General features: G+C 37.4%; 1 protein-coding gene across 1 annotated transcript; it reads left to right on the top strand.

Moving 5' to 3' along the window:
- Positions 1 to 455: 455 nt before the first annotated feature.
- On the top strand, positions 456 to 3,774 carry tko (30S ribosomal protein S12 technical knockout). Its single transcript, XM_090177975.1, has 3 exons — positions 456 to 577; positions 2,613 to 2,698; positions 3,165 to 3,774. Exons 2-3 carry the CDS (start codon positions 2,635 to 2,637, stop codon positions 3,668 to 3,670), a joined length of 570 nt encoding a protein of 189 aa, XP_090034101.1. The 5' UTR covers positions 456 to 577; positions 2,613 to 2,634; the 3' UTR covers positions 3,671 to 3,774.
- The last annotated feature ends 14,783 nt before the right edge of the window (positions 3,775 to 18,557 follow it).

The following is an 18,557-nucleotide window of genomic DNA, read 5'->3' as shown; positions in this document are numbered from 1 at the left end:
ATACAGCAATAACGATGCACCGATTTAGGCATTTCTCTCTAATTTGACCAAAGCAGACGCTAGCTAATAGGATCAAAATCGGAAGAGCGTGGCGCCGCAGTGCCATCTAGACTCTTTTTCTTCTCGTTCCATAGAGTTCTCAACCTTTAGACTAACGGTGGTTCGTGCCAATTCGATTAAGAATATGCTACTATAATACTTAGGTTATTTCATTTGTCTTTTACTTGAAAAACTACTTTTAGTTGTGAGAGCTACCAGCATAGAACTCATCCTTGGTCAAAACAATTTGGGAATCAAAAAATTAAGAGCTGATGTTACTTTTAGTCACTCGCATAAGCCAACTTCCAAACATTTTATTTGGTGAAGACAGTTTTGAAATTAGCCAGAGACTAGCTATAAAATAGTATTCAGGCGTAAGCAAAATACCGTTTTATAAGCATTGTTACAATTTCGAACACGGCCTCGTGAAGTCACGCTCTGGCAATGTATTGTTTAAAATTGGCAGCCCTGTTCTTCATGAGGGCATAATGCAGCAAAGGCTTCACGAAAACGTGCAGTAATGAGAAACGATAAAGCTGTAAGTTTTTTAAATGTTAATTAAAATTTTATACTTTGTTGTGTTTTGATATCTAATTAACTCACATTAAACCTTGTTTGTTCCGTTTTATAGGTTATATTTGTAATATAAATGGCTTATTATTTACCAAAAGGATACAACCGCTAATTTACCAACGAAGTGGCGATTGCAATATAATAATAATATATAGACGTTTTGAGATCTATATTATTTTTGATATAATTGATTCAAGAATATTCCAAAAACTATAGTGGGATATATTAATGAATTCGCGTTGGAAATGTTATATATTAGGCAAAATTTTTAAATTGTTTCTGTATTGCAGCGGGGTCGTTGGGAAATTAGTTACCACTTTAAATGCCAAATATTTCCGTGTATTTTACCGGTGTTAATTTGGATAAAGCTGGACACCCGACAGAGTAGAAATTTGATCTCCATAAGATGTACTGGGCTAATCTAAGGAAATTTATTTCGAGTGGTTTGATTGATGTGGGCGCAGAATAGTCTATAAATTATTTTTCACGAATAGGAATAATATCGAAATTAACAAAGAAATTCTAAGCTCCCAAATAATTTTCTTAATTTCATCGAAATTCTTTGGATAATAAGTCTAGAAATGGAAATACACCGAAAGTGAAAAGCGATGTGTTCAAATTATAATAATGAGTTTTTTCCTTTTTTGGGCAAAACCATTGAAGCGACGCAGTAATTTACCCGATCTTTAGAATTTGATTGGTCGGATCTGCTATCACGAAGAGATGTTCGGTATTATTTCATTAGTATTTCACCGTGATTTGTGGAATGGGGGTCCGATGTCTGTAATTAAATTACTATAATTTAAACCAAAAGATAAACACATCGCTTTCGGTGCTTTTCACTTTCGATGCTAATCCATTATTAACTTAAGTCTTTCGATTATATTCAGTTTCGAGCTTACAAGGAGAGTACCCGAGGTGTTTATTGCGGATTTAGTTCAAAGTCGGGCGTAATGTAGACCTATATGAGATATGAAATTTCCCAAAAGGAGTCGTTGCACATTGCACTACCCATTCGATTTGCCATGGCAACCGAAAGTGTTTTTGACCACTTAAAACAAATAAATCTCAATTTAAAAAAGCAAGGGACTTTCTCGGTTTTACAGCTACGAAATTTTTTGAAAAAATTTGAAAATCACGAAATTGGTAAATTGGACCACATTTAGGTAAATTTCATCAAGTTTGGGTAAATTGGAACATTTTTTGGGTAAAATTGTAACCATTTTTGTGTAAAATAAGGAAAAAATCTTATTTTTGTTTTAAGTGGTGAAAACATTTTCGGTTGCCATGGCAAATGGAATGGGTAGTGCAACGTCTCCTTTTGGGAAATTTCATACCTCATATAGGCCTACATTACGCCCGACTTGGAACAAAATCGGCAATAAACCCCTCGGGTACTCTCCTTGTTAGTGAATTATTTACCAAATCTCGTAAATTTTCAGATTTGATAATATTAATTTACAAGACTATTAAGGCGCTCCCAATTTCGATGTATTTCCATTTCAAGCCTAATCCATTATTAACCAAAGTTTTTCGAGAAAATTCAGATGCGAGACAAATCATATTCTGTAAAATTTATTTCCGCGGTTACTCATCACTGAGAGTTACTGAACGTACAAATACCAGTGTCGGTCTCCTTTTATCCGGCCCCATTATTCCGCTGGAACCAAGGTGACGCGACTGACGCCCTGGACGAATTACAGTAGTTCGTCCATGGTGACGCGTTATGAGAGTTTCACATTACGACTTCGTGCTTTTTCATCACGCCTCAGTGACCAATGACGTCAGCCTAGGCCACCCTATTAGTTATTTTTAATGCCGATAGATGGCGATGCGATTGTGGAATTTGCTTATTACGGGAACAATAATTTTTGTCAATTTTGGCGTTAGTTATGGGCGTTTTTTAACATCTATTTTCTTTACAAGGCAAGACTAAGAACTTATGCTGATATCTATTGTAATTTTTTGATTTACACTATGACAATTTCTTAATTTTTCAGGTATTATAGAAAGTCACCAAAAATGTCGGCGGCCGTTTTAACGTCGTTTTTTTCAAAATCATTCTTGAACATTTTCAAACACACGAGTAAGTGGTCTTCCCTCTAACAGTCCTTTCTTATAGCCACCGTCACACTTAACCATAAAATCGAGTTTAAGTCGGTTTTATTGCCAGTTTTTACCAATGAATTTTAGAGAAACTGGTCAAGAGATTATTCGCCTTCTCCTTTAAAAAATCTATTTCACTTTTTATTTGTACCCAAAATAAATGCTTGTTAATTTTTGTACCCAAAATAAATCTTTTTTTTTACCCGAAATAAATTCTTGTTTGTACCCAAAATAAATTCTGGTTTGTACCCAAAATAAATTTTATCTTTACCCAAAATAAATTATGGTTTGTACCTAAGATAACTAATTGTTTGTACCCAAAATAAATGCTTGTTTGTACCCAAAATAAATTCTGGTTTGTACCCAAAATAAATGCTTGTTTGTACCCAAAATAAAACCACTTTTTATGGCAAGGTCAGAAATTGATTCCTAATTGCATATTTCAGATCAGACACCGATTGGACGCATGTTCGGATGTCTTTCTCCACCCGCTGTTCCCATCAGACCGTTGATAAGCGGCCTCATCCGTCAGCCCATTCTGCGGGCGTGTCCGGACATACTTTCTAAGAGGGGCGTGGCCAATATCCCGTATTACGGCCCGGAGAAACAAGAGTCTACGGCCTACCTGTGGAGATTGCACACCAGGGGCATACCGAAAAAAAGGCAAAAGCCCAAACCAATGGACGGTAAGCCTCAAATGAAGGGTATCGTCCTCAAGACTTTGATCAAGAAGCCCAAGAAGCCGAACTCCGCCAACCGGAAGTGCGTCTTGACTCGCCTCAGCAACGGCAAGGAAGTCATCGCTTTCATCCCGGGCGAAGGACACAACCTGCAGGAGCACAACGTCATCTTGGTGCAAGGAGGCAGGTGCAAAGACGTACCCGGTGTTAAACACCGAGTTGTCAGAGGCAAATACGACTGCGCTCACGTCATTAAGAAAACGCAAACTTAGATCGTTTGTCTAATAAGTCAAATAGGCATCCGTAGCTTCAACGTTTTTCAATTGTCTGTATTAAAAAGGATTTTCAATAAATAGTGGATAACAGTGATAATAAAGCCTTGTGTTTTATTGGCCCTTAATAAATATTACTTGTTGGCGATTTCCTTGAAGATGTTTTATTGAAGCACCTAATCCGTAGACCCACACTGAAAATTCGAACGATTCTGTGGCCCTTTCAAACGAGCAATGCCCGAAACATTTTGTGAAACGCTTATTTGTGTCTCAAAGGTTGTACAATACCCTAATTACCGCTAAGTATGTCAAAAATTCAGGGGCGTGTTCTATGGCTCATTCTGTCAGTGGCGGATACAGAAAAAACTCAAGGGGGAGGTGTTAAAAGACATCTTGAGCTATGGGTGTAATAAATCCTCAAGTCACATGTCAAGGGGGGGTGCCCCCCCCCCATATGTATCCGCCACTGCTTTCTGAATACTTGTCCATAAGCGCTTTGTTTAGGGCTATGGGCTCTCAAAAAGCTACCTAAAAACCGATACACAGCCTTAAAACTGACGAACGATATTCTTCTTTGAACCAAATAGGCGCTTAAATAAATCATACTCCCAGGAAATCGCAAAGAAGTAATATTTCCGAGAGCTAGTACAAGCAAGTTATAGTTTATATAGTGCTTGTTGAAATAATGGAAACTTTTTACTTGTAAACAGAACGTCGTGTTTTTGCCAAGCCTTAGTATGTATCTGGTTAAAAGGGAACGCTTGTTGCTGCCGTAAAGTTGAAAAATTGCATTATTTTATCAAGCAATATATAAAAAGTGACTTGCAGGTCCTGGAAATATTACTTCTTGGCGATTTCCTTGGATTAGGATTTATTGAAGCTTCTATCTTTAGTTGTTTTTAACGGTGACGCCAGAAAATTAAGTAGTAGCAGGGGTAGTAGGCGTGAGCCTACAGTTCTCCAGTTTTTAAAATGGCGTAGCATTTATAGTAGTTTTACGTCAGTCATAGGAAAAACCGACTCTTCCAGCCGATGACTTCGTTGAGTAACCGATGACTATCGTGACGTCAAAACCGGAAACGCGAAAAAGCGTACAATAGGAAACCGATGTCTACTAATCGGTGAGTCCGATGAGCGCTGCTGAACGTGTCGCATTGTTGACGATCATTTACTTAGACCTTTTTTTTTCTAAAAAGTTTTCGTTTTCTCCAGATTTTAACCACGCAATTTTTTCTTCTGGGGTTATCTGAAGGATTTAGTGTACAAGACAGAAGTATGTGAAGTTGAGGACTTGCGACAACACAAAATTGAAGGTTGCGTGGCGATTCGTAACATGCCTGGAATTTTTGAACGAGTACGTGAATCATTTCTACGACCAGCTTACGCTTGTATTAGAGTTAGAGCTGGTCATTTTGAACTATTCTTATAAAAGTGTGAACTAAGAAATGCCTTTGCATCTTCAATTTTAATTATTAAAAAGATTTGTGACGAATATCTGACAAAAATCTAATTTTATCTTTATTGGAACAGTATCAATACTTTGCTTGTATTCAATGTCAGACTTAAGTTGTAAAATCTCAATAATGAACTTTTGTCATTTGTTATTAATTTTGTCGCTTCACTGATAAAACAAGCTGATGATTTTATACAAACAATTTGGTTCAAGGAAGAATATCGTTCGTCAGTTTGAAGGCTGTGTAGTGGGGTGGCGGAGTGGTTAGCACTTTCGCCTCGCAGCAAGAGGAGCCGGGTTCGATCCCAGCTTGTGGCACTGGATGAAAACTCGGAACTACTCCTTCTGCGTTGAGTTAGCAAGTTCTCTCCCCACTGGTTTAAGGGGTTTTCCCCCGAAATCTTCGGTTTCCCCTTCCATAAAAACTTGTTGAGGTTAACGGTAATAGTTAGTGTAGGGAGCTGTTGGCTCGAACGCGTGGTATGCAGGGCTGGCCACCACCCTCCTACGCATTGTAACCCGGCCACCTGAATTAATGGCTTCAAAAGTCGCTCGACGACTTAGGCCTAAGGTGGTGCCTTGGGTATTAGCCTAGCTGATTATTATGATTATTATTACTGTTTAAAAAGTCTTCGACAGGTGAAATTTTTGCCCTCTTTTTTATTCTGCTAGAAAACTATAATTATTTATCGATTTCGTCCGCCAAAAATTAATAGTTTTGGCGGGTACCGTCAAAACTCATTTTTGACAACTTTTTAAATATTGGCTCTACGGCACTGACTCGCGCGTTTTTGAATTCACAATGGTCGATTCATATTTAGAAAGTGGGAAAAATTTCCCTCTACAACCAACGGTTGAGAAGCTATCGCGTTTACAAACTTTCGTCGAAATTCGGAAACACCTAAAATGCATCAAGCGATTATTAATAACGCAACTTCGACGAAAGTTAGTAAACGCGATAACTTCTCAACCGTTGGTTGTAGAGGGAAAATTTTTCCCCTTTCTAAGTATGAATCGACCATTGTGAATTCAAAAACGCGCGAAATAGTGCCGTAGAGCCAATATTTAAAAAGTTGTCAAAAATGAGTTTTGACGGTACCCGCCAAAACTATTAATTTTTGGCGGACGAAACCGATAAATAACGAAAGATATTGGAAAATAAATAATAGTTGCAATTGGTTTCATCGATCTATCTATTATAGTTTTCTAGCAGAATTAAAAAGAGGGCAAAAATTTCACCTGTCGAAGACTTTTTAAAAAGAGTGTACCTGTTTTTGGGGTAGTTTTTTTGAGAGCCCATATCTACGAAACGATGCACTTAAAGACCCATGTTCGTTGGACATTTTCTACTCATTAGGACCCATATAACACCCCACTAACACAACCACTAACAAAAATAGACTTGCGTACTAGCACAAGGAACATCATTATCATAAGTATGACACTTCCTATTGTTTTATTCCATTTTATTTCCGACATTGATACTGGCGTCCACCTACAACTTCGTCTTGCATATTTATACACTAGTGGACTCTGTGCTGAACTATTCCTTGATAAGCCAATAAATTAGTTAAAGATTTCCAAATTTTGTTTGAGCCATGATTTCGAGGATTATAGAGTCTTATAAGCCAGCTCCCATTGACGTCATTTTATAATGGTTTTGGACCAAATTGTTTTCAGTCCAATTACAGCGCCATCTCGTATTAAAAATAATAGTTAAAAGTCTCAGAAAATAGAAGTGGTGGTCGCCATAACAGTTATTTAAAAGTTTTAGGCGACTGAAAATTTCAAATTTGAAATATGGGGCGAGTATGTTGTTTAAACACTTGTCGTAGGAGTAGCAAAAGAGATTCTAGTCTTAAATTTTTCTAGTGTTGTTCATTTTCCGGAAAAATAAAAAGGGGAAAAATTTCCGGAAAATTTTCTGCAAATCGGAAAAATAAAATATTGAAACATAAATTACTTTTTAAGGGTTTTTAATTTTTTAAACTTTTTATCGATATAAAACGTCTAATAACAGTAAACATACTACAAAACATTAATAGTGTTACAGCATTGTTAATCAGTTTAAAGCTAGTCTAAAGGTTTAGGTTTACTTTTAGATTCGAAAAATGAGGCGAAAATGCCGAGCTTTATTTAAATTTGCAAACAAAATTAGACTAATCATGAAATGAAAACTTTTTTTCTTTTTTTCGGAAAAATATGGAAAATTTCCAACACTAGATTTTTCAATATTCCGACGGTTATTAGCTATCAATGTGATAAAACTAAATTATTGTCGGTGAAAAAGCGTAAAAAGTGGCTTAGCATTTGATGCACTACCAAATAATCTTTTTCTGGTTTTAAACTTATCGAAATATCGTTTTTTAGCTTGCGGTTTTAAACAAAATATTCTGCCGCTGACCAAACTCGTTCTTTTTACATGTTGGGTACCTCTTAGGGAAGTTAGGGGATCCATTTCAAACCGATCACTAAGATGGCGCCAAAAATGGTTTCTTTTTTAAAAATTAGGCAGAGCGAGATGGCGCTGTGAACGGTGCAATAGCATTAAAAAAAGTATTACGTCCGGTTACGTCGCATAAATTCAAAAAATAATTTAGTGAAAGAGCTCTATTTACTGTATACCAAAGATTTCCCGGTTTCTAAATATTTTATGATTTCAAAAATATTCTTTTATTGGTAAGATTAAAGATTTAAAAAAAAATTGTGGTATCCATTCGTCTGGCATTTTATGAGTAGATATTAAAAAATATTGTTAGGATTATTTTAGATATTGAAATTTCACGGATTTCTTAAATATTATTATACATTTTTTTATTGGTTTTTATTAATCCACGCCGCCGATTTTTTCTTGGCTCGCTGCTATTATTTTTGATTGAAGTTAGGCCAACGACGACTAGAAAGAATACTACTCGTCGTCGACGAGTAGTATTCTTTCTAACGAGCTGTTCCGTTTTCCCAATGAGTTTAAAAGTCTCAAACTTTATTTGTAAGGTATGGAAACAGAAGCACTGGTAACTTCTTTTAGAATAAAGAATGCACACGTTAGTTACTAGCCCTTTTGTTAATTTTTTTTTTATATTCTTTAATTCATTTTTAATGCTTACGCCGGCAAACGCCGCCGTTGATTAAATTAAGATAAAGCCACCGCCGGAAAAAAATTGTCGGCGCGCCGCATTGTGGATAGCCTTCTAAAAATAGGTTACGCCGCCACTGGTCATTTTTCATCGGCGTCGGAGGAGAAGGCAAGCGAGCTTATTGGGTTTTGGCCACTCGACGGAGACGCTACTGCCATCTATCTACGTTTAAATGAAAACGCGAAAAAACAAACCAGAAAGTGGTGCATCGACCATCAGGGCAGGAAATAAGAAATTTAAGTTATCGGACATTTTTCCAGTCACCCCCCCCCCCCTCATTTTAAACATTTTATCGGACATCGTCCAATAATTTTACATTTTTTTATTTGTAGAAAAAAACATTCCCAGTTTATTGAAAAAGTTATCGGACAAATGTTCAATGACCCCCTTAGATTTTGAAAAAGTTATCGGACATATGCAAAATTTATCGGACAATGTCCAGTGTCCTGTGCTTATTTCATGCCCTGTCGACCATCCTAGCTTGGACTTTGAGGAAGATTCTAGCCTAGCCTCCTATGCCGTCTATCTTGCTATAGCATTCGTGAAATCTTTAGCATTGGAAAGTATATGAACTGGCACACTTTTCTGGTTATTATTTCATTATTACCTTTAAAGGCTGGTTTTCACTAGGACAGAAACGCGAGGGCGGACGCAAAAATATTGTATTAGGCCTAACGGGGATTTTTGGCGTCGAAGCTAACCGTCGTAGCGTTTTTGGCCTAGTGAAAACTAACCTTTAAAGGTAATAATGAAACGAGAAAAGTGTGCCAGTTCATATACTTTCCAATGCTAAAGATTTCACGATAATGTTATAGAACAATAACTTAATTTTCCAAACTCAATTTTTGAACTACCCAAAATGACTTTCCGTATGTAAATTTTGGGTAGTTCTGAAATTTAGCACTAAAATAGGCCCTGAACCCGCGGAACCCCTGAAATTTCAGCAATGAAATATTATTCCAGGGGTCGGTGAGCAAAGCCCCCGCGTTTGGAAACCCAATTTTTGAAAGTCAAAACGAACCAGATTTCAAATATATTTTTAATTAAAAAGTAATAAATTATTATTTATAATAATAATAATAATACTTATAATTATTTATAAACAAAAATGGGGAATTATCAATTTATTTATAAAAAAAATCACAAATATGAAGTAGAATAGACTAGATTAGCTAGATAAGAAATTTGTTGTTTGGGTTTTTAAACTTTTTATACTATTTTTGGAATGTTTCCGCGGAACCCCTGGAGCCAACCACTGTTTTAAGTCTCAAAACGTAAGTTAGTTCTAGGTCAAAAGGGGGATGCACAGTTTAAACCCCACCCGGAAAGAAAACCTGGATACACCCTTAATTTATAATCTAAAGTGTTCTGAAGAAACGTCAAAGATTTAATATTTCGTGCCTTTGGAGAATTTTTTATTTTTTTTTGGCTGAAAATTAACAACCCTATTCTGAATATACCTGCGAAAGTTCATGTTTAATTTCGTTACGTTTAAGTTAGATACTTCTTTCGTAAGCAATATATTATATAGTTCTGGTATCATTTATAAGTGTCTTGATTGGAACTCTCGTATTGGTTCCGCCAGATAAGAAAGTTGGAAAACCGCTGCGGTACACAATACCAGAAGTATAATATACATGGTGTCTCAATTTGCTCGATCAGGCCATTTTTCTCAAAATGTATTTATGCTAGGGTTCTGGTTACTAAATTTCAGAAAAATCGAACGATTTTGTGCCGTTTTGGAAAATTTATTTTTTCACCGGTAGGTGTCACGCAAAATGTTTCAATAGAAAAGTTGTAGGGCCTAGTCCAAAGTGTAAAAATAATTTTGGTTCAGCTGAAAAAGACCTATTTTTCACTGAGTTTGGAGGTCGGGGGAAAAAACAAGTTGTACTAGCAGGCAATAGCCTTTAACGTAAACAATCGTACATAATCACAACACACATGTACATTTATTTTAGGGAACTTATGCTTTCAGCTATGTAGTTAATAATCAGATCTGCAAAAAGTTATTGTTAAAGAAAATTATTACGTTCAACACCTAATTAGACAAAGTAGACAAAGACCGGGTCTTCCATTTCGACGTGGTTACGAGTAAGATCATCAAACAAAGATTTGTAGACCAAAAATTACTCAAAAGACACCATTTTCATCCTTATCGAGCGACACTTCACCAAGGACTGGATGACGGTGATAGACAGCGCCGACTCGACTTCTGCAATTGGTTTTGCCTCATGGCTGACGCACACCAGGATTTTCACGGTCAACTACTGATGTCCGACGAATGTTCATTTGGAAGAGATGGGCCTTTCAACCGTCAAAACCAACATATGTGGGACTACGAGAATCCACACTGGGGATTTCCTCACTGCCACCAAGTGCAGTTTCGCTTAAATGTGTGGGCTGGTCTGTTGGACGACATTCCTCTGGCCGAGTACAGACGCATCTGGTTCCAGCAAGATGGGGTGCCACCTCACCAATATCGTGACGTGGTTGCATATCTAAACGACGAGTTTCCTGGAAGATGGATCGGAAGAACTGGTCCTGTTCGTTGGCCTGCAAGATCCCCTGATCTAACACCACTCGACTTTTTTCATTGCGGATTCGTAAAGGACTACGTATACCAAACACCTGTGACGAGCGTTGAAGATTTACGACAAAGAATCATCGAAGCATGTCGCCGGGTGACTCCAGAAATGGTTCGGGGAGCATTTCGCAATATGCAACATCGTGCATATTTGTGCATTGCATCAGAAGGTGGCATTTTTGAAAATATTTTGTAGAAGTCATTAAAAAACATTTGTCACTTGGGCTAATTATTATTTGTTTATTTTTCAAAATCTTATAACTGAAATGCATGTTACCTACAATTCGTTAAAGGCTATTGCCTGCTAGTACAACTTGTTTTTTCCCACGACCTCCAAACTCAGTGAAAAATAGGTCATTTTCAACCGAACCAAAATTATTTTTACACTTTCGACTATGCCCTACAACTTTTCTATTGAAACATTTTGCGTGACACCTACCGGTGAAAAAATAAATTTTCCAAAACGGCACAAAATCGTTCAATTTTTCTGAAATTTAGTAACCAAAGCCTTCCATACCTAAGAAATAAACCCTGAAAATTTCAGAACCCTAGCATAAATACATTTTGAGAAAAATGGCCTGATCGAGCAAATTGAGACACCCTGTATATCATCAAGAATGTATTGAAGTTACTAAGAATATTTCAGCATAGCATTAACCCCTGGTACCATCCTCACAGCTTTTGTGGAGAAAGTTCGTTTGCATTTAAGGGGCATTCAAAGTCATACCATATAGCAAACTTGAATGGGAAAGCAGACGAATTTAAGCTACAAAGGCTGCGAGGATGGGAATCAGAATCCTGTAGTCCAATATTCTAAGTAACTTCAATACATTCTTGATATCATATGGCCGGGTCTTTACAATAGACCTTTCTATAAATTCCTAGCTAAACAGGGCAAACATTTTCACAAAGACATTTCAGTAGGACTTGCTAACTTATTTATACTTTGGTTCTAAAAATTCTGCATACGCTCATTCCTATTTGATTGGTATTTTCAGAAGCGTCACCCATAAAGTCGATTTTCAAAATATAGCTAAGGTAGTCTACGTGAAGATAGTATATTTTAAAATATGGTAAGTCCATAATTAGACTATTTACAAAATCAATGAGATATAATTAATTGACTATTTATAATGGTTTTTATAAAACTATAACCGTTAAATGAGTAGGATTTTGATCAAAAATCCACTTTTTATCAAGACTTGTAGGTTGGCAGGTTTGCCAGAGAATACTTTTTTGAGCCTCCCTGGTTCATGAAAAATCGGGTCAAACCTTCTGCCTCTCTATACACAATAGTAAATAAACACATAAGTAGTATTTTATAGAATAGTCTATTATAGCGTTTTCCATTTGATTGCTCGAGATTCGCTCCGAATCTGTCTCTGACGTTATAGATCTCGCCCTATCTAGCCCAATGATAGAGATGGGCCTGTGTATACTGTTAGTGTTATTCTCTTGAAACATGATGTACCTTCTCAGGTTCCTGTTGATTTTACAAAACACCTTTTGGAAGAAAACATCATTTAACGAGTTTCTAAAAATATTACTTTTACCAGAAGTAGATAACATATCTCTCACAATATACCTATTCTGATAATGCTATACGCATGGGCAAAGTAGTTTGCCCATGCATGTACCTTCGCAGGCTACGCTTGATTTTTCAAAACACGTTTGGGAAGAAAACATTGTGCCATATATTGATTTTCAAATACTATTTCAACCGGAAAAATAGTTTATCAATAGGTTAGTATTCCTACGCAGTGTAATTTTTACAATTTTCATCTTTAAGTGCAGTAAAATAGTCGGTAAATTTTGAGCCGTGATGCGATCGATGTACACATTGGTGGTTTGGCGGGAAATTCGCGTCCAAAGTTAATCCGTCTCGAGCATAGATATAGGAAACCAGGGGCGTAGGAACGTTCTAGAAGTTGGAGGGGGCAAAGATAAACGAAAAGGGGTCTGTAGAATGGTTTTTAATTTTTAATGGAGTGTAGCTTCTCCGAATGCATGTGTACTTGTTACTACTATGTAAATTGGCGGGAAAAGACTGAAATTTAAACACAGTTGAGGTTCTTTAAACTGTATATGCTTTTAAAATGATAAATTGAGCCTTTTAAAGATTTCAACTGACCAAAGGTTGGAGGGGGCAATAGCATTAGTTGCCCCTCCCAGCAAAATTCTAGGGAGGGGCATTGCCCCCCCTGCCCCTCCCGGTTCCTACGCCCCTGTAGGAAACGTATATAAAGGTCTAGATAAAATATTTCAAAAGGAGTGAATACGGAGGTGACAGCTAGCAGAAACGCGTAATTTCTGCAGGCTATCCTTATAAGGCGTTATCTATCGGTAAGAAAGCTCGTGCTATCGTCGCGAGAGCCATTGTTTCCTGCTTTAAAATTATACTAAAAGTCACCAACAGATGGTGTCTAAAGACTACGGCCTGCGGAAAGGTCAAAAACTTAGTACTAAAATGCTAAGAGAGCTCGCGCTCTTGGTCACGTGCCTTCCTCGGTGCAAGGAGGATTAAGGGAAGGGGAGTTGTATTGAGGCTCCTCTTATGGCTGCATCCGTAGTCAGAGAGCGTGAGACGCCCAATGGGTGGAAGCGGGAGGAAAACGTATGTAAAATACCGGCTCGCGTTCCTGTTTTGAGCGCCCTCAAGTTCAAAACAATTGTTGAAGGTTATTTCGGTTTTATTTTGAGAATTTTGCTGCTTCGGTGTTTCGTCGTGAATACGCTAAAATTGTATGTCGACTAGATTTACTTAGTAAATAAAATTCGAATTTTTTTATCACGCGAAGATTAATATCATATAACTTAAGTAAGAGCATTTTCCATATAAAAAAATATTTTTAGTTTTGCAAATTGTTTACTAATTTACGGCATTAGAAAATCAAACACCAAAGTAGCCGAATTCTCAAAATAAAAACCGAAATAACTTTCAACAATTTTTTTGAACTAGAGGGCGCTCAAAACAGGAACGCGAGCTGGTATTTTACATACGTTTTCCTCCCGCTCCCACCCACTGGGCGTCTCACGCTCTCTGACTACGGATGCAGCCATAAGAGGAGCCTCAATACAACTCCCTTTCCCTTAATCCTCCTTGCTCGGTGTCTGCTAGGTGTCAATTCCGTATTTTATGTTAGGCTTAGACGCCCCGAAATTTATCTAGACCTTTATATACATTTCTTATATCTATGGTCTCGAGCCTGCGAAGGGACACGTTTCATTTTAATGGCCAATAGGCCTTTCCATACAACATATTTCTGCGTGCTTTCAATGTTTTTCTACGTCACCCCGCACCAATTTCGCTAAAACTAAACAAAAAGTTGTCTGTACTTTTAGAATTTTCCGGTAAGATTTCCCCAAACCATAGCCGCCCAAACATTTTACACGGAGCTCGGGTTAGGCTTAGTGACTTAGGAGTTCAAACTGATTTTAATATAATTTCGATACCAATTAAATGAATTATTATTGCAATACTCATATCAACTCTGTCAAAGTAGTGTTATTATTATTATATTTATTAGCTAGTATTTTATGATACGAGTCTACAAACTATTAAACATTATCGAAACCGTGCTAAATTTTTCGTTTTTTTAAATATTTAAATCATCTCCCTTTATGACTAGTTAAGTAAATGAAATACTTTTATACTTTAAATATTTGATACAACAAATTTATTAATATCACGAATTAATTTTAATCCGCCGTGTTTTGTACTTACTCTCGGTAGCAGACGATATACCGAGCTCTAGGTAAAAACAAGGAGTAATATATATAACATTGATCTAAATCATCGTTGCAAAAACAGTTTTCCTTCCCCCTCTTACCGTAACGAACATTTTATGGAAAGGTCTATATGGATCCTTCTCCCGTAAGAAATATATGAAAATCATCTGACAATAGTTTGTCATGTCAGAATTTATTTAAATTATTAAGCATCGGATAATATACGGCGCTTTTTTCTCGTGTATTTGTATCGCGCGACATTTTCCGGTCGTTCCACGCTCTCGTTGACGAGCCACTCAAGCGCGACCTCTGGCCTTTGTCCGTTATTTTGCCGTGAACCACCAAACAAGCTCGTGTCACTTCTTTGAGACCTTTAACGGGACGATTTACCCTCTGGTCGGGAACCCAAGAGTGTGACTCTATTATGAAAGGGAATACGGTGACACCTTAAAGCGTAAACGCGACAAGTCCAATTTCTGTTGTTTTCGTGGTCATTATTGTTATCTGAATAAGAACTCTATTTGACTGTTTCTTTGGGGAAAAGTTCGATCAGAAAAATACGCGTTGATGTTTGCATTCGCGTAACATAATAAATGTATGTAGTGAAAACATGTTGGCGTCCAATAAGTGCAAAAGGTAATGCAAATTCATTTTTTTACAACGTGAATTTTCGTGTTGAAAATAGTTAAAATTCGTCTATAATCGGATAAAACTTATTATGGGGATACATAATTTTATCTATTTCTGGCAGTACAAGTCCATCTTTTTAAATATAAAACAATTTTGCGCTTTCAGAATCTTCAGAAGGGACACTTTTTGAATCTTTAACCTTCAACATTTTCTGAATCTTGCACACTTTCAGAATCTCCAACATTTTCTGAATCTGGCACACTTTCAGAATCTCCAACATTTTCTGAATCTGGCACACTTTCAGAATCTCCAGAAGAAACACTTTCATAATCTTGAACCATTTCGGAATCTCCAAAGAGGACCCTTTCAGCCTTTCTGAATCTTCATGAAGGACAATTTCGTACGTAGAACTGCAACTTCAATTTCGATGTACTAAAAAGGTGTTTTTCGTACATACCAGGTTTGAGCGCTGCGAGGCAAGCGAGTCATTATCTGACCTCACCTGCTCCACGCAATAGATCTCTAAAATGCGGTAACTCTATTATTAGGGGACACCTTCCCCGATGTTATATATGAGCTGCAGTTGGATACCTTTTGTTGGTCGCTCTTTTATCAGGCGCGGTTCTTTTCAATGGTGCCGTGCGCCCGGGGTTAAAAGCGACCTTTTTCGGTAGCCTATCTCCCCTCTGCACTCTGGCCGCGGCTCGTGTCGTGTCCCGCGCGAACAATAGCCGACCCACTTATTGTTACGTCCACTTTCGCAACGACAACCGACGAATAATTATGATATTGTCCAACTAATGACGCTATATTCCGATATTGAATATTGACGTTTATGAGCGTGTAACGTTTAGAGATAGACGGATAATAACGCGTTATTTTACCGGTATTAGCGAGGTTAAGTCTAAACGAGATGACGCCTACGGATAACGTATAAACGGCGATTAATTTATCATTTTTATTTAAATGTTAATTAATGTGTCAGATTTAATTATTTAATGAAGTTTTGTATCGTGAATTTAACCCGCTCTAGACCTTCCTGTTATATCAAAAGTACATAATATATATTGCTGACGGGCCCGGGTTTGTACACTTCCCCCAAAGATTTTCACCCCATAAGGCATAACTATAGTATCTTATTGCCTGTCACCTGAATTAAAGGCAATAAAAGTCGATAAATGACTTGGGCCTAGGGTATTAGCCTTGCTGATTATTATATTGAGGCCCGACAAGAGAGGGGGGAAGCCGGTACAAATTTCCGGGGCCCGTACAGTCTTAGGGGGCCCGGGTTTAAACTTTTGACTATGCTTCTTCCGTGAAACATCGATATTTTAAGAAATGCGCTCTCTTTTGGGACCCGGAGTTAAGATGTTACTGAAGCCCGGACCCGCTCTCGACGGCACTGATTATATTACTTGTTTTACGGGGCCCGCTCTCGGCTGTATTATGCAGCAATCCGAGCTAACAATATCAAACCTTTATAAGACCCAATCCATTGCGTTGTAACTTTCTGTTACATGGAGTGCCTCAAGTTGGTCATTTATTATTTATATTAACACGAATGGTTACATTTCGACCATGCATTTTTCGTACTAAATTATTCATTTGCTTCACCATATTCCAAACGCAAGCTCCCGAAAACCGCCGCTTGAGGGAAATTTTAATTAAGTGGTTGGTGATTAATATTTCTCTTACTAGAGGAATTGCGCCAACGGACACCACTTTAATACCCATTTTTAAGTCAAAACGTTACTGTCCCCAACTAGCGTCTTCTTTTCCTAATAAATACAACGCCACAAATTTAAAGATTACTTTGCTACTTCCACATTTGGCGGGAAAACGAAAGTTGGTCATTTTCGGTGAACTTTAAACAAAATAATCTTAATCTGACAACACCATAGAAATCTCATAGGTAACTAGAATGCTGCCGCCTACGGCCGAGCTTGACGCCAGTTCGCCTTGAACCTTCAGCCAATGAGAGGCCGTAGAGTGGTTCCGCCAAGGAGGATAATAATCCTCCTTGGATCCGCTACTATAGCGGGAGATAGGTGACGTCATTCTCTCTGGTGACATTAAATTCTTGGCAGAACCACTCTTTGAGCTCTGATTGGCTGAGATCTAGCTATCGTCTGCCACGGCGTTTGGCCCATTTGCCAGTTACACGGCAGCATTCTAGTTACCTATGAGATTTCTATGGACAACACTGCTATCTTTCTTGGCCGGCTGATAAACGTTTGTCTGGCAGCGCTGCTTCTCCACACCAAAAATGGCGGACGTTTGTGCCATCGGAATATTTTCCTAAATTGTACAACGTCTTTTTCGACTTAAATTATCGACCAAGACTAATTAACTAATAACTAGCTTCCCTGATTTAAGGAATAGCTTTGGTTCAGCGTCTTATTTCGTCAGTGACGGAGCAAAGGTATCGAGAGTTCAAATTCAAATATTTATATATTTTTAAGCGTGATGAATAGAGGTTAGAGGTAAATCAATTAATTAAATTTAAATAGAGTGATCTAAAAAAATAATTGATTTAAATCACAATGTATTTCAATGGAGGAATCAAAAATGGCAAAAATAAGTTCTTAAAAAATAATACACATATAATTATTATATATATATGTATTAAATAGTAATTAAATTTAATTCCAAATTAGCTTACTGATAAAAGTAAAATATCCGTAAATTATACAAGAAAAAAGTCATTAATAGACTCTTCAATTAAACATCTTCAAGGAAATTACCAAGAAGTAATATTTCCGAGAGCCAGGACCTGCAACATCTGCAAGTTACTGTTTATATAGTGCTTGTTGTGGCGGAGTGGTTAGCACTTTCGCCTCGAGGAGCCGGGTTCGATTCCAGCTCGTGTCCCTGGGTGAAAACTCGGAACCACTCCTTCCGCGTTGAGTTTGAAAGTTCTCTCCCCACTGGTTAAAGGGGTTTTCCCCTGAGTACTTTGGTTTCCCCTTCCTATACAAACGTTTAGTGGTTAACGGTAATAGTTGGCTCACGTGGCACGAAGGGCTTTCCACCACCCTCCTACGCATTGTCACCTGAATTAATGGATTTAAAAGTAGGGATGCAACGATATGTGTACAGCCGATATATCGACGATAACAGTAGTGTATAAGGTATATGATAAAATCATTGTATAGCACGGTTCAGTACACTGTCATACCATTTTATTCTAACTTTTCATTAAAAAAGTTTGCAAGAGCATATCCGAATACGTTTATTTTCATTTTACGAGAAACATATTTTCTATCACAAATCCAATATCGTTGTTTTTTAATTGTTTACACTCGTAACCCCTTGTCTAAAAAAAGGAATGATCTAGCTTCTGAAGTCTGG

Source organism: Leiobunum rupestre, chromosome 6 (assembly GCF_980474605.1).
Source record: "Leiobunum rupestre chromosome 6, qqLeiRupe1.1.hap1, whole genome shotgun sequence".
Classification (NCBI taxonomy): domain Eukaryota; kingdom Metazoa; phylum Arthropoda; class Arachnida; order Opiliones; family Sclerosomatidae; genus Leiobunum; species Leiobunum rupestre.
This window is presented reverse-complemented; position numbering and strand designations above follow the sequence as displayed.

Coding starts and splice junctions, on each gene's coding strand:
- tko (XM_090177975.1), top strand. CDS start 2,635: ATGTCGGCGGCCGTTTTAACGTCGTTTTTTTCAAAATCATTCTTGAAC. Junction 2,699..3,164: donor GAACATTTTCAAACACACGA/GTAAGTGGTCTT, acceptor TGCATATTTCAG/ATCAGACACCGATTGGACGC.